Genomic DNA, 17,076 nt, shown 5'->3' on the forward strand with positions numbered 1-17,076 from the left:
TTTTGGAATCGATTCCGGAGCGCCCGATCGCCCTCTGTTAATTGCTGAATAACTCAAAAAGTATTTGTCGGATTCACTTCAAATTTTCACACAATATTTTTAAGATATTATACTTCAAGAAAATGCAAAAACATCAAAATTTTCCAAAATTCTGACTACCCCCAACCCCTTAAATAAAAGTAATGGCATATACAGGGTGTTACCTATTCACAACACCATAACTGTTTTGTGTGAAATTAGTTTTTATTGATTTCAAAGACAAAATTGTTCAAAAATGATTACAATTTTAGCATATATTCACTTTAGCTCAATATGACCACCTTTTGCCTTGATTATAGCCTTGAAACGGTTAAAAAATTAGTTGCATGCTGCACGAATGTGATCTTGAGGTTTTTTGGCCCATTCTCGTATAATCGCTTTTTTCAGTGCCTCCATACTGGCATATTTTTTAGTCCTCACCTTGCTCTCCAAAATGGACCAGATGGAATAGTCCATCAGATTTGCGTCTGGCGAATTCGAAAGCCATTGTGTGGACGAAATGATGTGTGGAACATGATTTTTTAACCATTCTTGGTTCACACGAGCTTCATGAGATGGTGCCGAGTCCTGTTGGAACGTCCATGGTCTACGACCGAAATGTTTGCCTGACCACGGCTCTAAGGCAGCTTCTAAAACATTTTCCGGATAATAGGTAAGTCGCATTCACTTTGACACCAGGCTCGATTAAAACGATTGGAAAGCGTAGACTCAAATTCTCGTATGAGCGTTCGGCCAAGTAAACACGATCGTTTTGTGTGTTTATGAACTGCTCAATTGGGACATTTTTTTCATCAGAAAACACAATGTTAGGAAACTCGCCACGTTCGTGCAAGCGCAACAACTCCTTTGCTGTTTCGCACGGAATTTTTTTTTGCTGGGGTGAAAGATCGTGTGCTTTTTGGAACTTGTAAGCCTTGACCTTGAGCTCATTTCTCAATATTCGCCGAATGCTATCTTGTGATATTTTCAGTTCTTTGGCCATTTTTCTTCCACTTCTTCCACTCGTTCAAGTCGAGCCTTCACTTTCCGAACCATTTCTGGCGTTGTTACGGTTTTTTTCGGTCCACCTCCATAGCGTTTTGCAATGCTACCAGTATCATTGTAACGTTTTATAGTGCGATACACAAACATTTTATTCACTTTGAGGTGAGTGAGCTGACGAACAATGGCTGGTTGTGATTTTCCACCCAAATATATATAACGCAATCACACTATTAAGTTTGAATTCCATCACAGAAAAAAAAATCAACAAAACTGAGACGCAAATGCTTTTGATGGCCTATAAACAATATATTGAACTGTCATTAGAACAATTTTGACGTTGATGTCATTAGCTGTTTTACAGATACAAGCAGTGTGAAGTTGGTAACACTTCATATACAGGGTGAAGTATAGCGCATGAAGGCTTTACGCATTCAAGCAATTTGATACCCAAAAAAATGTATTTTGCAAACCACATGGACCACATACCCATAGTTATACTTGTACAAATTTTGAAGTTTAACAGTACAAAACAAACAAAAATGGGCCGCCTACTTCTTGAACTCCCCTTGCATAATTCAACCATAAGCAGTCAGCTCTTTAATGTAACCTTTCCTGGGGCATGACTGGCATGGCTATTTCAACGATTCTATTTTGCCGCTGCTCAAAGGCTAACTTTAATAATTTATTCTATACAATCGAGGGTTTTCTCACGCCATTTTTTTTTTTTTGTTTTTGTTTGTTTTTTGAACAAACTCACCTACTGCTTGCGAAGCGGCAGCAACTGGATGACTGTAAGCCAGATTCAGTGAGCGCAAGCGCCGTGCAGGGGAATTCTAAAGCGTCGCTGGTGGCCTTTGCTAACAAAGTCACGTCGCAAATATATTTTTTCATTTTATTTTAGCTTATTTTTTATGCCTTTTTGTTACGGTCACTGAATGGATGCTGCTGCAAACACAAAACACCGCAGCAGGAGATTAGTTACTTTTTTGCAATACTTTTGACCATAGAAATCCTATTTGTACTCATGATTTACTTAGAATTTAAATTTAAATATATGTATGTACATATGTATGTATGTAGTAGTAATTCATTTAAAGTTCGCAAAAGTTGTTTATAAAGGCAAAGCTTAGCTCTTTTAAGCCTTCGCCTTCGTTTGCCTGCGCTGTAGAGGGTTGCGCCACTTGTAGCTATGACAGTTGAAATGCCTTAAAGCTATTGAAGCGAATCAAAAAAAAATTAATCGCATTTATTTACACTTAAGATAACACCACGACATTATTTAACCCCAAAAGCTTACATAATAATTTATTTAGCAGTGATAACATACCTTGTGAGTGAGCGAATAGTATCGAAGTTCGATATGGAGGGGCTGGTTGTGTTGAGTATTTATTATCACATCTTAGCTTGAATGGTGAGTTTGTAAATGTTATTCGGCGTGTTTTGAAGTGTTATCTGAAAAGAATAGTAACAAATATTCTTATAGCGAATTTAGTGCATACATTAATGAATGCTATAAAATAGAGATTATTATTGAAAAATATTAGGTGTAGTAAAAAGTTGAGTTCATGCATCGGTTCATACTATGCGGCCGTTGAAAGGTGATATTACACTTCGAAAAAAGTTCTTTAATAGTTTTAGGTTCGGTAAAGCCAATGGGATATTACAAAATAAGAGTAAAAAAACTAGGAAAATCTATATACAGGTATCCCTTGTATAACGCGGTCTTATATCGAATATAACGCGATTTGGGAAAATTAGGTTTCAGTACAACGCGAAATTTAGGCTTATATAATGCGAAGGGGAAAATACATAATTATAAAATCTGGTAACACTAATTTGCGTACCACATATTTATAATATGTAATGTATTTTTAATGTAAACCGAGAATTACCCTTTTTTGCCTTAGATAGATAGAATAGATATTAATCTAGCACCTTATTACGAAATTGAAAAGGAGCTTAAAAAAACCACCCACCAAAAACTGATAACAGATTTTGCAATTATAAAACCAGTAGAAGAACCACAAGGTCCCACAACTAGTTTCTTATCCAATAGCGAAAACTATGTTGAAGAAATATCTTCTGATGAAGCTATTGCTCCCCCAAAACGCCCACGTGCAAAGATCTTTGAAGACAGTGAAACAGATTAATTACCATATGAAGTTTGAAGAATAACAATAAAGTTTTTAATAAACCTTTAATTTGTTTTAGTTTGATTTTAAATTTTTTGTTTTGTGTTTTTAATTGTATTATAAAGTCTGAACTTTAGTATTGAGTTGAAATAGATGTGCATCTGTTATTTTGTATGTATTTTATTTAAAAAAAAAACCTATTGGAACATAACCCCCAAATTTATATGAAAACTATGTTTTAGATAACGCGGAATTACATAACGCGCAATTCTTCTGGAACGTAACTATCGCGTTATACGAGGGATACCTGTATATAAAAAGAAGTTACATTTCCTTGGTAATCTTATAACTCAAGAACGGGCTCACCTATCCAAACCAAATTTTTAGGCTTTGTTTGGACTATTCAGTAGATGGTTTGTGTTTTAAAATTTTAAGAATCGGATACCAGGGTCTCGAGAAATAGGCCAAAACGTGAACCCGGGTAACCCTAGGATGTGTTTGTACAATATGGGTAGCAAATGGGAGCTGTTGATGATTTCTATAGTATAGAGTATTTTTCATACCGTTCCGTGACTAGGGTCTCGAGATATAATCCAAAACGTGGACCCGGGTAACCCTAGGATATGTTTGAACCACATGAGTATCCATTTCGGCAAAAATGTAAAGCAATTATGGATTTAATTGTGAAATTATATGTATTTGGGGAGGTGCGTTGCCATATGAACTCCATCGAATGGCAGAAAAGGGGATTGCCGCACGCACATATACTTATTTGGCTGGTACATAAAATAACTCCGGATCAAATCGATAGCCTTATATCAGCTGAAATTCCTAACCACACTGCTGATCTTGGGTTATTTCAAGTTGTCGTTATATATTACATTTCTTTGGTAATCTTATAACTCAAGAACCGCCGAACCGATTGACACAAAAATTTTAGAGTTCTTTTCTATCTTTAAGGAGGTGGTTTGTGTGAAGTTTGATTGAAATCGGTGCAGCCGTTCCTGAGTTATGATATTTTATGTGAGTAATGGTTTCCTCTCATACCAAATGCCTGTATGGGAAAAACAAAAACAAATACACAGCCGCTTATGAGCGTTTCTGTTGTACTGTTGTGGTTGTAAGTGTATTATGTTAATATTAATTTTGGGCGAAAATATAATAAAAACTGGAGCATTCAAGGAACTGGAAAAACATTTTTAACTTTATTTATTTTAGCATAATTTATTTAGCGTAAAAAATTGAAATGGAAATTAAAGAATCAAAGTTTAATTACAAGTTTTTATCGGCTCTTTCACCTTACCTGTATATAGGTGACCACCACAATCAAATTTTAAAAAAGTACAGAAAAGGCTATTGTGACATCTTTAGAAAGTATGTTGAATGAAAAAAATCTAACTAATTCAACTATTTAAACATTTTACGAGTTCTATAAAGAAAACTTAATATGAAAAATTTCTTGCGATATAAAAAAAACATTTTATGTATTTTGGTGCGAAGCCCACTGGGTGATGCTAGTTCATTACATTTTTCAGTATCACATGAACACAACGTAGGCTCCTAACCACATGACGATGCCCTAAAGGGGATCTCCCTCAAGGATTTGACAGATACGACGACCCCGCAGACCCTAGTCAAGATATCCCTCGCTTCAGCGACATTGTAAGAGTTAGCTAGAAAGTTAGGTGACAGTATCTAGCATACGTCTGTTCCCATATTGGGCGATGTGTTAATCAGTGTCTGTTCACCATGTTAAGTGCGACTGTTGATGTAAAAAGCATGGCCGGTATGCAACGGCGCGCACTGGGAGTCCCTGGATAGGTCGCTATGGCTTTCCACCAGCGGCCTTAAAGGGGTGATGTGAGTTCGCTCTCCCGATGTGTTAGTTCTAGTGTATATCAGTAACCAGCCGCCTTGGACAATGGTCAGGAAGTAAGCATTGGGCGGAAGAGTATTAACTTTCGTTGCTCCCGGCGAGCGCTGGTCCGTACCTGTTTTCCGGAATCGGTAAAGCGTAGGTCAGGCCTCATGGAACTGTGGTAGGAGCATTGCCTCCGAGGGTGCACCCTTAGGAGCCATCCAAGATGTAATAGCTAGCATATAACATGCTCAGGCAAATAATCGATACTCCAAACGCTTAGTATTACTAGCCACACTGGGTTTGAGAAATGCTTTAAACAGTTTAAGTTGGAGCGACGTAATTGAATCCTTAAAACTCAAGATCCCGAATAATCTATTGAAGATTATTCGTAGCTATATAAGCAATCGCGTGCTCTTACACGAAACCCGAGAAGGATGCAAGACTAAACAAATAACAGCAAGCGCGACCCAAAGAGTATTGACTCGGACCTGAACTTTGAAATATAAGCTGCGTTGAAATCCTTCGAATAGAGATGGCTGAGGATATGCATTTAGTGGGATACGCAGATGACATTGCAGCTGTAATAACCGCTCGAAACACAGACGAAGCCAAAAGGAAGGTAAATCAGGTGATGATCCGAGTTCACACATGGAAGTCCAACGCAGAACAAGGGAAATTTTTAATGGACACGACGAACTCGATTTTTTATTCGCTAAGGGTGCAATGACGGCGAAAAACTCTGCAATCTGTGCAAAGCACATGCGCTCTCATAGTGGCTTTTTCTTACAGAACAGTATCTGAAGCAACGGTTTTAGTTATCAGCGAAACCATCTCTACAGATATTGTAGCACAATAGCGCAAACGGAGATAGGAGGCAAAGACCACAGGAATCCCTGAATAGTACGGTAGATGGACAGCGAGACTAATACCCGATCTAAAACTGTGAATGGCAAGAGGTGAGGTTAACTATTACCTCACACAGTCCGGACATAAATCCTTCCGCAAGTATTTATGGCGAATGGGAAAAGTGAGACTACCAAACTGCATATATGGAGATACTGAGTTCGATGATGCGGAGAACAACTTCTTTAAATGCGAGAGGTGGGACATAGAGAGAATAACTCTGCAACGAGCTATTGGAGTATTTACACCGGAAGAAATAATCGAGAAAATGATGATAGACGAAGAAAAATGGAATGCCGTCGCAAATTTCATGGAGGATCCAAAAAAATAAGCGTGAAATGGAAACTTATGCTGAAGAGTATTGAGCATAAGCTTATCAAAACAGGCGACACTGGACGCAAGGTAAATAAGTAAGCGGAAGCAGTCCCGGCGTGGAGGGAAAAATCCAAGAGAAGAGGAGGGATATTTTCAGTGGAATCCCCAAACACATACTATATGATGCGAAGGCATTTTTAGCCCAACTACAGCGCCAAAAAAAGGCGAACGGTAATCTCTTAAGGGACATAGTTCCAGTTTTGGGCAGTTAACACCGTATTTCTCAGAACTACGGACAGATCTCTCTATCCACAAAATGGAGTTTGAGAGCCATTACAGCGCAATCTTTTCAAGTAGGCAGGATTGGAACGAAGGCTGTTACCTCCGTCTCCACTGACGATTCAGTTTATCTATTTCCTTAAAACTACCGAGCTGCTAAGGTTTGTCAGGCAAACATCTTTGCGATCCTGCAGGCAAGCAAAATGCTTAAGGGAAGCGAAAGCGCGGGAGTTATCAACATTTTTTCCGATAGTCCAGCTGCGATCAAGGCTCGGACGATGCCACGGTGCAGATCCAAATTAGTCAACTCTTGTAAGGAGGAGATCAATTCTCTTGGGTGTGCAGGTAACATTGCTTTGATCTTTTTCTTCTTCTTCTTAGCGTCACAGTCCTTGGTGAACCTTTGCTTTCTTCGCAGCTTCTTGATCCGTGTTCCTGAACATAGGAACATAGAGGGAAATCAAATGGCTGATGAGCTTGCCAGGAAGCGGTCAAGTCTATTGGTTTTAGAGATTTCCTCACCCGGTCATCGGCATCCCCCTGATGACTGTTGTTAACCGGGAATTGCACAACTTATTTCTCAGGAAAGCACAGATCAGATGGAGCTCCATTTCTTCGTGTGGTATTTCGAAAATTGTATGGCTCGAGGACAATAGACGCAGGATACTAATAGTCCTGGGGACTCAACGCATTCAATTCTCGAACTTACCGGTCGTTGGACGTTCGGCACTCACACAGAAAAGCTGGGTTTACTATCTAATCCCCATCGCAGAAGCTGTGGGAATTTTTCGGAGTAAGAAACTAATTAGTATTTCTTTGTAAATATGCGGGTTTGGCTGCCAGACGATGTTCCTTTCTTCGACAGCCTGGAACAGTGTTTCAACCTAAATCCCATCAACCTTCTCCGTTACATCAACGGCTCCAGTTGACTGGAGATATCTGCATGTTAGATATCTCATAATGGTATCAAAACGGTGCTTTACCGCTGCTTTGGGAGTGCCAGTCTGGTACTTAACCATTTCACTTACCTACCTACCCACCATTATGAACAAAATGAAAAGTCGATGCAGGGGATTCGCTACACTACTCAGGAACGCGCAAAAATCGTTTGGTTTTTTTGCGGAATAATTTGTCAGTTATGTTGGCAACGCACGAATTTCGACGCTGATTTCTCGCTCGCTGATGCAAACTGAACAAACACTACAGCGTTTTGCTGCCCCGCTTGAAGAGTATGGAACAACGCGAGATGCTGTCAGATCTGACTGTCATCGTAGCAGCCGTTCAGCTGAGAATATCGCAGCTAAGGCCGAAAATGTCGCAGAGAACCCCGAAGTATCGATGAGTTGATGTGCCTCGCAATTGAGATAATTTTTGTAAAAGACTTATAAGTACAGGCTGTGCATTAACTGATAGCTGTTGACCGTCAAACGCGTGAAACCTACATTCCAGCCAACCCGATTCTCGACTACGAGGAAGACAACTTTTCATCAAAAAATCATTATGAGCGACAAAGGCCATTTCCTTCCATGAGGATATGTGAATAGCCAAAATGATCGCTTCTATTAACACAAGCTATCCTCATGGGTGACATGGGTAAAACCTGTGGCACATCGTGACTTGCTTTTTAACGCGAACGATTTTGGAATAAAAGCGCGTAACCTCCATAAAATTTCAATAACTCATTTATCTCCGTCTACGACAAGTATAGCGGCCGCCTTAGTCGAGTAGGTCGATGCGTAGGGTAGGGCCCGGGTTCGAAATCAAGTGTAAGCATGAATCAGCCCTCGGCAGGCAATGACAAACCTCCGAGTTTAGTTTTGCCTTGAAAAAGCTCATCGTAAAAAAACCATCGTAGGCGGCATAAATAAAATTGTAGATTCCTTTATATGTACAACAACACCTGTCTGCACATATGTTGTAATGCATGTCACTAAAATGACACTTTTCATGCTTGTTCTCTGTAAAAATCTTCTTTTTAAACTCAACTTTTAATTTTATCCTCCATTGCGGAAAACACGAGTAGTGTCCAACTAACTTAGTAATATTATTATGCAGTATTAAATTCACGCCAAGTCAAAAGTTCTGCGAACAGCAGCTTTCAAATTGTTCGACATATGTATGTATGTATCTACCAACAACTTGGCAGGAAGTAAACAAGTTGAGAGCAAACTCTATGACCAACTTAAAATCTAATTCGACCCTCGTGGCGCGCTGGATGTATTGTATTGTGTAGCCACTTCACCGGCAGACTCAGCATGAAGTTAGCAAAAAGTTAGTTAGCGGTTGTGGTAAATCAGCTGGGTATGGCGACTTGTGTGTGAAATACCTAAGTGGTTGTTGTTATTTTGTTAGAAAAATTTCATGGCAGAGTTTTTTTTTAACTTATTTTACTTCGTACAAACTATTTGCAATAGAAGAGGATGGTTTTCTTAAAGAGTTGGACATTACAGAAGCGCAAAAACTAAACCTATTTAGAGAATCTTCTTCAACCGCACAATTAAATGAATTAAAATTCTGGCGCAAAGTTCTTTATCGTAGTATGTGCAAAAACTGCACCTGCAATTTTTATTTATGGTGAACAAACTCGTTTGTCGAGTTAACTTAGAAGTATAAAAGTTTTTTGATGCAACGATTTTTCAAAATTTTCAAAACAAAATGTCTTTCATCAAAAAGTTTCCCGGAATATATTCAGAAAATTCAAAATACAAGTTTATTCCTCAAAAGTGATAGTATTGCCTTCGAATAACTCCACTTCAACTGCAACGCACTTACACCAGCGTTTGATTAAGTCCTCGAAACATTTCTGAAATTCTATTTTCCGTACAGCCGTCAGGGGCATCTTCAATTTATCCATTACTTCCTTTTTTGCTGTTAAAAAACGTACCTTATAGTGGTTTTTTGACTCGATCAAACAGAAAAAAATGCAGTGAGCCATATCAGCTGAATTCGACGGCTGTGGGAGGGTATTTGTTTCGTTCTTAGTCAAAAATTCCCGGATACCGGTGTTACCATGGTTCAAAACCCACGAGTTGTTTTTCTACAAATTCTTTCTTTTTTGTCTCTTAATGCCAAAATAATAGTCTTTATTAACTTACTGAACTTCTTGCAAAAATTGGTGATGTACAATACCGTTGTAATCCATAAAACCGTGAGCATCGCTTGCTTTTTTGACTCAAAACGACATGATTTCTTGGTCTTGGTTTATTCGAAGCTCTCCACTCACTCGCCCGATGTCTGGATTGGGTGGCATACTCATAAACCCACGTCTCGTCTTCAGTAGTGATGCGTTTGATGAAAGTTGGGTCGGATTTAGCTTTGGAATGCATATCTTTGACGTGCATGAAATTGAAGCTCTCTGGGAACGACTTGGCAGCAACACTGCGCAAACGCAAATCATTAACCCTAATCCCATGTCGTTCCATTTGGCTACTTAATCCCATGTCGATGGATCGTTCGCGTCCGGCGCTTATTTCTACTACATATATAACGCCAACAGAGAATTTTAAAAAATAAGCTTTAACTAAACATATCCGAAAATTTTTTTTCAAATTTTTTTATTTTAATATGGTAATATTTTACCATGAACAAATGAAATCATTATTTCTCCAATTGACCGGACACGAACGACCCATCGACATGGGATTAGGGTTCATTATAATGTCCTGAACGAATCTATAAGCAATATTCCAGTCCTCTGCAAGCTTTCTGATTACTAATTTGCGATTATTGATCAACTTTTCTTTCCCTTTATTGATGTTTTCATCAGTTTTCAATGTCGACGGCCTGACACTACGTTCGTCATGCTCGACGGATTCAGAATATTTTCGGCAGCTCAGTGCAACTCGAAAACGGCTTTTCTTTAGAGTATCATTACCGAAACAGTTTCCCAACATTGAATCCATCTTTAACGTAAAATTTAATACAAACTCGTTGCAAATGCAAATCCATGTTTAAAACTGTAAAAAATCACAAGCACGTACGGAGCTACATACATAAATTTACTCAAGGCAGAGTAAAACAAATGTCAAGCAATGGCGATAAAGTTTTGTTAATTACAGATGTGACAACCCAACAAAAAAAAACAACAGAACTGAAATTAGATCGTATCTTTCAAAATAAAATATGTATGCAAAAAATGTCTAGTCAATCGGTCAAGAAATGTTCGAGTTAGGAGTTCGGCCGACTTAAAAAATATATGTACATATGTAGGTGTGAACGCGCTTAAATTTCCAAAGTACTTACATATGTATACATTTTCCTCAGTTTAAAAATGCCTCTTGAACTCCAACAACGACTTGCTCCCCATATCTGCGCTGCTGCTTTGAACAGTACATGAACTGTGTTGATACGTTCTGGAGCTGCATCGTAGGTATTTCATGTTTCATACTACTCTGTTATCAAATGTAACAACAAACATTACAACAGCTGTGAGCCGCAAATATCCATATACGAGTACGGATATACATACAGACATGCATATAATACCTAACTATAGGTGCACAATTGTTGTACACATCGTTCGGGGACAAACCGAACACTATAGTGTTCGAAATGACACACAAACCCAACAACTCCCTTCGTGGAGTATTTTGTTGGAGAGCGCGTGGAAATAATAATAACAAAACCGAGTACTATGGAAATGAGACACAAAGAGTAATCGAGCGATGTGAAAACGTGAGGGAGATATATATATTGGATTGGACACGATTGGACACCACGGTGTACTTGATTGGGAGCAGCATCGAATCCATTTCGGCAGTGTTGCCAACTTTTGAATATCAAAAAGCACTAAAACTTGAAAAAAGAGTCACCTAAGGCAACATAAGGGTAAGTAATTGCAGCAATCGGAGCCAAAAACAATTGCCCTCACTTTGTTTCTTTTAATAATATATATGTGCATATATGCGTACACCCTTTTTGGGTGTTTGGCCGAACTCCTCCTCCTATTTGTGGTGTGCGTCTTGATGTTGTTCCACAAATGGAGGGACCTACAGTTTCAAGCCGACTCCGAACGGCAGATATTTTTTTATGAGTAGCTTTTTCATGGCACAAATACACTCGGAGGTGTGCCATTGCCTGCCGAGGGGCGACCGCTATTAGAAAAAACTTTTTCTTAATTTTGGTGTTTCACCGAGATTCGACGTTCTCTCTGTGAATTCCGAATGGAACGCACCAACCCGTTCGGCTACGGCGGTCGCCGTTGCTTTATTAGGAACCTTGCTCCATTTTGCTCACTTTGTTGCACATCCCGTCCGAGAAGCACGCAGTATTATCAATATGGTAAAGATTAACTCTCGAAATTCTTAATCAGAAATTGTTGAAAACGTAAACCAAACACTTAAAAAAAAGTATTTGTCAGAAACTGCTAGAAAAGTTTTACATCAAGCGGGGTACCATGGTAGAGTCGCTCGGAGAAAGTCGTTTATTTCACAAAGCGAACAGGCGGAAGCGCATTGAATTTGCTAATAATTATATAAATACGTCTTCAGAAGTTTGGAAATAAGAAATTTTTTCAAATGAAAGCAAATTTAATATTTTTGGGTCATCAAATTGTTTGACGCAAATCAGAAACTGGTCTTGAGAAACAAAATCTTGATGGTATAGTGGAATGGCGGCAAATGGTGTAGGTCAGTTGGAATGGAGGTATATGAACATTTTAAAAAGAAATTTAAAACAGAGTGTAAAAATCTTGGATTGGAACTCTTGGCCGCGGTCATTAAGCTGTGAGTCTTGTAGAACGCTCCAAAATAGGTCAAAACGCACCCACAGTCACCTGATCTCAATGCTATTGAGCATCTAACAACATCTAACAAGTAAAGTGGCTTCGCGAAGTGTTGTGCGGCGAAAATTACAACTTTTACAACTGAATGGACGAAGATTACAACTGTTGAAACGTTGAGTTCGTATAACTTAGTGAGGTGCTAAAACATCTTGGCTATTCAACAAAATATTAATTTTCGGTTTTGTATATTATTTATGAAACGACGGCCGCCGTAGCCGAATAGGTGGGTGCGTGACTACCATTCGTAGGTTTAAATCTCCTTACATGAAAAACACCAAATTATAAAAGTTTTTTCTCATAGCGGTCGCCTCTGGGCAGGCAATGGCAAGCCTCTGAGGGTATTTCTGTCATGAAAAAGCTCCTCATAAAAAATTTCTGCCATTCGGAGTCGGCTTAAAACTGTAGATCCCTCCATTTGTGGAACAACATCAAGACGCTCGAGGAGGAGCTCGGCCAAAAACCCAAAAAGGGTGTAGGCGTCTATTATATAAATATAATATATGTACGTATGTATTGTTTTATTTATTTATTCATTAATGTCTAACAAAATTCAGAACAGACATTTAAGATATAAATTCAGAACTAAAATACAAATTTACAATATTTAATATTAAAAAGTGTAGTAAAATTAGATTATCAACAGAAGAAATGGTTAAATTGCTAAAAATATATACAAGTTACAATTGAATTTTAAGGAAATTAATAATTATGAAACTAAAATAAAAAATATATACTAGGTATTATTTGGATTTCTTACATAGAAAGTAATTTTTAATTGCATTTGAAATAATTGTTTGACCCTAGAAAGGTCCAAATCCTAAAGAGTTGAGAGATAATTATGGTCAGACAACGTTCTAACGAGTGGCGCATTTTGTTTTTTTGAACAATTTGCCAAGTGTTTTCACGTAACCACGGCTTATTTTGTTGCTTTACAAAGCCCAATGACGACTTAGCCGCTGAAGTACATGCTGTTGCCACATCATTCCATGTATATTCAGCTTCAATGTTCTCGAGATTGGTGCTCAAATACCTTCGGTATTCTTTAAGACTTTCTGGATTTTTGAGTTTTGCAAGATTCAATTTGCGGCGCCCTATACAACTATATAATGTCCTACTAAAGCCAATGCGAAAAATCTTGCAACGGCGAAATTTTCTGCAAGGAACATTAAACTGTATTCTTTCTAGAAGGACCGGGCCACCATTATCGAGATGAAAGATAAATGATACTGCCTGAAAAGTACCTCTGTCGCTTAATGGGAAGAGAGATTCGTATGATGGTTTCGGATCTGAGAAATTGAATGAATGTAGTGCGAAACGCACACACATTTTTTGGACCCTCTCCACTCGATCTATATAGACTGCATGATAAGGTCTCCAAATAAAAGTAGCATAATCTAATTTGGACCGAACAAACGCAGAGTATAATATCTTAAGACTATGGGTCAGTGAAGTGCGATGAGTGACGTCTAACAAAAGCGAGCATAGCAAGTGATATACTTACATACATATATAAAATTGAACGCAAGCTTTTTCGTTGCTTATATTTACTGAGGTGAAGAATATAGTTTTTTCTTTTCTGTTTTGTAACTAGAAAATAAATTAATAATAAAATATATTTTCAACTATAAATGCATATTGCCTTTTTTTTATGGGCTGCGTGTATTTCAAATTCTTTCTTGTTTTAACTATCTATGAAAAATGCATGTCGATTGCAATTTAGTTAAGGTAAAAATCACTTATAAAAGGGCACGAAGCACTAAGCCTTTTTTGGCGTTTTAATGTTCAAAAAGCACTAAGTCCAGTGCTTAAAGCACGAAGTTGGCAACTATGCATACAGGAGTAAATGAGCGTGGACTATACCTATTTAAGTGTTTTGTTCGTGTACAAACGGAATGTTATAACGTTCGTAGTAATACACACACACGCACATGTACGTGCACAACACTTGCTCGTTAAGAATTTCGTTTGAGAATGCACTTGAAACGTAACAACAATACATATCCCGCGAATAGGGTACATTTAGTGTTCCTTTGACTTTAGAGAGTGAGAGACTTGGCAAATACAGTAGCTAAGATGCCGCGCCCGAAGAATACAATTTTGCTTGCATTACTGGCAAGAAATGAATTTAATCAAGTTATTTGTAATAACGGAAAATGTAGCGGAAAAGCATTAAGTCCACATACGGGCAATATAGAGAGGCACTTGAAATTGCTGCATCCGGAGTTGTACACTTCTTACATAGAAAAAAAGATTGCGGCGCAAAAGAAAAACATTACCACCACCCCCACCACATCAAATATCGTGAAAGCAAACATACAAAAATGTGAACCCAAAAAACCCAATATTGAGCTTGCAACTATAGATTTTTTTACGAAAAGTGAACAACAGCTGAGTCTACTGGAAGATCGGGCATTCAAAATACTAGTGCAACCAGCATTCCAGACGTTGGGCATTGGCGTCAATAGAAATAGTGTGTTGGAGCTAATAAATGGATGCTCGCAAAAGTTGAAAGCAGAAATAATCGATGACTTGAGTGGTAACTTGTTTTCATTGAAAATCGATATAGCCACAAAGCAAGACATAACACTAATGGGCATCAATTTGCAGTGTATTAAAAACAGAAGCCTGCACACTAAATCGTTGGCCATAAAAGACCTTCAACCCAATTATACAGGTGATAATATAAAAACCGTAATATCAGAAGTTCTAAACGAATATGCGGTTGACTTGAACCAAATTTTAGCGGTTTCTACGGGTAATGATAAACAAGTTGCGGTTGCAGTAAACGAGTTAAATGAAGAACTGAAAAGTTCTTTAGGCATAGAAACTACTTTTAGAAATAAGTCAATAAAAAGCGAAAATGACTACAACAATAGCTTAGAGGGCTGGCTAGAGTGCAGTGAAACAGAGTTTATAGCATACAAAATAAACAGCATCCTAAGCGGTACCCATATCCTACAACTTTGTATGGAAGAAATTTTTCAAAACTCCGAAGTTAAATTAAAATTAAAAAAATACACGGCTATTTTAAAAGAGCTCAGAAGCCAAACTTCCTTATTCACTTACGCGTATGAAAAACGTCTGACAGTCGATTGTGTGCCAAACTGGGTATCTACTTATGAAATGCTCGAAAGGTTGTACGAACTCAAAGATATGATAATCCCATTGAGTGCAACAAACAATAATTTACACCTAAACGATGACGAATGGAATTGTGTTAAGGAATGCGTAGAAGTGTATAAGCCCGTTTACAAGGCAACCGAAAGATTGCAAACGGAGCAGCTATGTTACAGCGACTTATATATCATTATAATGGACATATTGTTTGAGCTAGAAAAATTGCCCGCCAATAGAATTGTGAAGTCGCTTATTGATGCTTTAAATAATCAAAAACTCAAATTACTTGACATTGAACTTTTCAATGCGGCTATATTTTTAGATCCTCGTATTCGGGTTTGTCTGGATGCCGAACAAAAATCTAGAGCAAAACAATATATAATCGCACTGCATAATCGTCTTAGTTCGCTGAAAGGCAGCGAATCGTTTGGCACCGAAGTCAATGAAAGTTTACTTGTAGAAAAAACTACCGGCGAACAACCAACGACCAGCAGCGATGCAACTACACCGAAATCATTCTGCGAATTTTTACAAAATTTAGATACTGATACTACTGCACCGACATTTTCTTATTTAGAGACGGATATCTCAATGTATGAACGGCAGCCAAGGTTGCCCCTAAATTCGAGCGTAATCGACTTTTGGTATTATCAGCACAATTCTTTATCGGATATGGCATACATAATATTAGCAATACAATGCACAGAAGTTAGTATGGAATGTTTGTCTACGGCTTTGCAATATATTCTATCTGAAAAGCATAACAGGTTAACTGCTTCGAATGTAGATCATATATTGAGAGTTAAAGTGAATGGTACGTTCAATTATGAAAACTAAAAATGTTCCTCAACTGATTCTGCGAGCCATAAATATGTTTGGATGCTTTTTTTTAGCTGCATGAGAGCTATCGATACCGATAACCATGGTTTGACAACTCAGAAGGGCAAACTGTGCAGACATTTCTTTCCAGTGAGGTTTGGCAAACCCTCATGAATCGCTTAACGCCAGCACAACGCTTCCAAATGGTAGAAATTTTCTTCAAAAATAAGTAATCTGTTCTATAAAGTGTTGAAGAAGACGCCGAAATGTCGATTCGTCGTCGTTCTGGACTTGTTGGCCTTTGTCCTTCGACTACCTGGAAAGTTTTATAAAAGGAACTTGGCTAACGTGCCTATAAAATACAACGCGTGCAAGAACTGAAGCCAAATGGACATCGTTTGTGTTGTATTTTTGCTGATTGTGCTCATTTAGATTTACTAATCAGATTTATGGGAAAAAGTAATCAAAATCGAATGGACCATGTAACCCGGATATGTTCAAAAAGTAAACGCCATGAAATTATTTACTAGAGTATAATTAAAAAAATCATTTCAACAATATTATCTGTTTTGTATTATCAATTTAAGCTACCAAGCTCTTAAAAAACACCCGATACTTAGTACTTTCTTTTTTGTAAAGACCAAATCCGTCTGTATGCACATTTATAATTTTACTAGCTGTTAAGAAAACGTTTAAATCGATTACTTCGGCCAAAAATATGAAATCAAATACAGAAATTATTTATAAAAATAAAATCAATCAGCTTGCTTTAATTTTAATAAAACGCAACTTGATCTTACACATATTCTTACTTTTTTTTAAGAAATACAATACATATATACATT

At 37.8% G+C, this 17,076-nt stretch overlaps 1 protein-coding gene and 1 long non-coding RNA gene across 3 annotated transcripts in view; one reads left to right on the forward strand and one right to left on the reverse strand.

Moving 5' to 3' along the window:
- Positions 1–1,764: 1,764 nt before the first annotated feature.
- The window catches only part of LOC128860249 (uncharacterized), a 38,771-nt gene continuing 23,459 nt past the window's right edge, over positions 1,765–17,076 (reverse strand). For both annotated transcript variants that reach the window (XR_008454232.1, XR_008454231.1), the window contains exon 3: positions 1,765–2,475. This is a non-coding gene — a long non-coding RNA (uncharacterized LOC128860249). The remainder of the gene's footprint in view (positions 2,476–17,076) is intronic.
- Positions 14,340–16,938, forward strand: LOC128860248 (uncharacterized). Its single transcript, XM_054097640.1, has one exon. It carries the CDS (start codon positions 14,369–14,371, stop codon positions 16,247–16,249), a length of 1,881 nt encoding a protein of 626 aa, XP_053953615.1. The 5' UTR covers positions 14,340–14,368; the 3' UTR covers positions 16,250–16,938.

This window comes from Anastrepha ludens, chromosome 4, assembly GCF_028408465.1.
Source record: "Anastrepha ludens isolate Willacy chromosome 4, idAnaLude1.1, whole genome shotgun sequence".
Classification (NCBI taxonomy): Eukaryota; Metazoa; Arthropoda; class Insecta; order Diptera; family Tephritidae; genus Anastrepha; species Anastrepha ludens.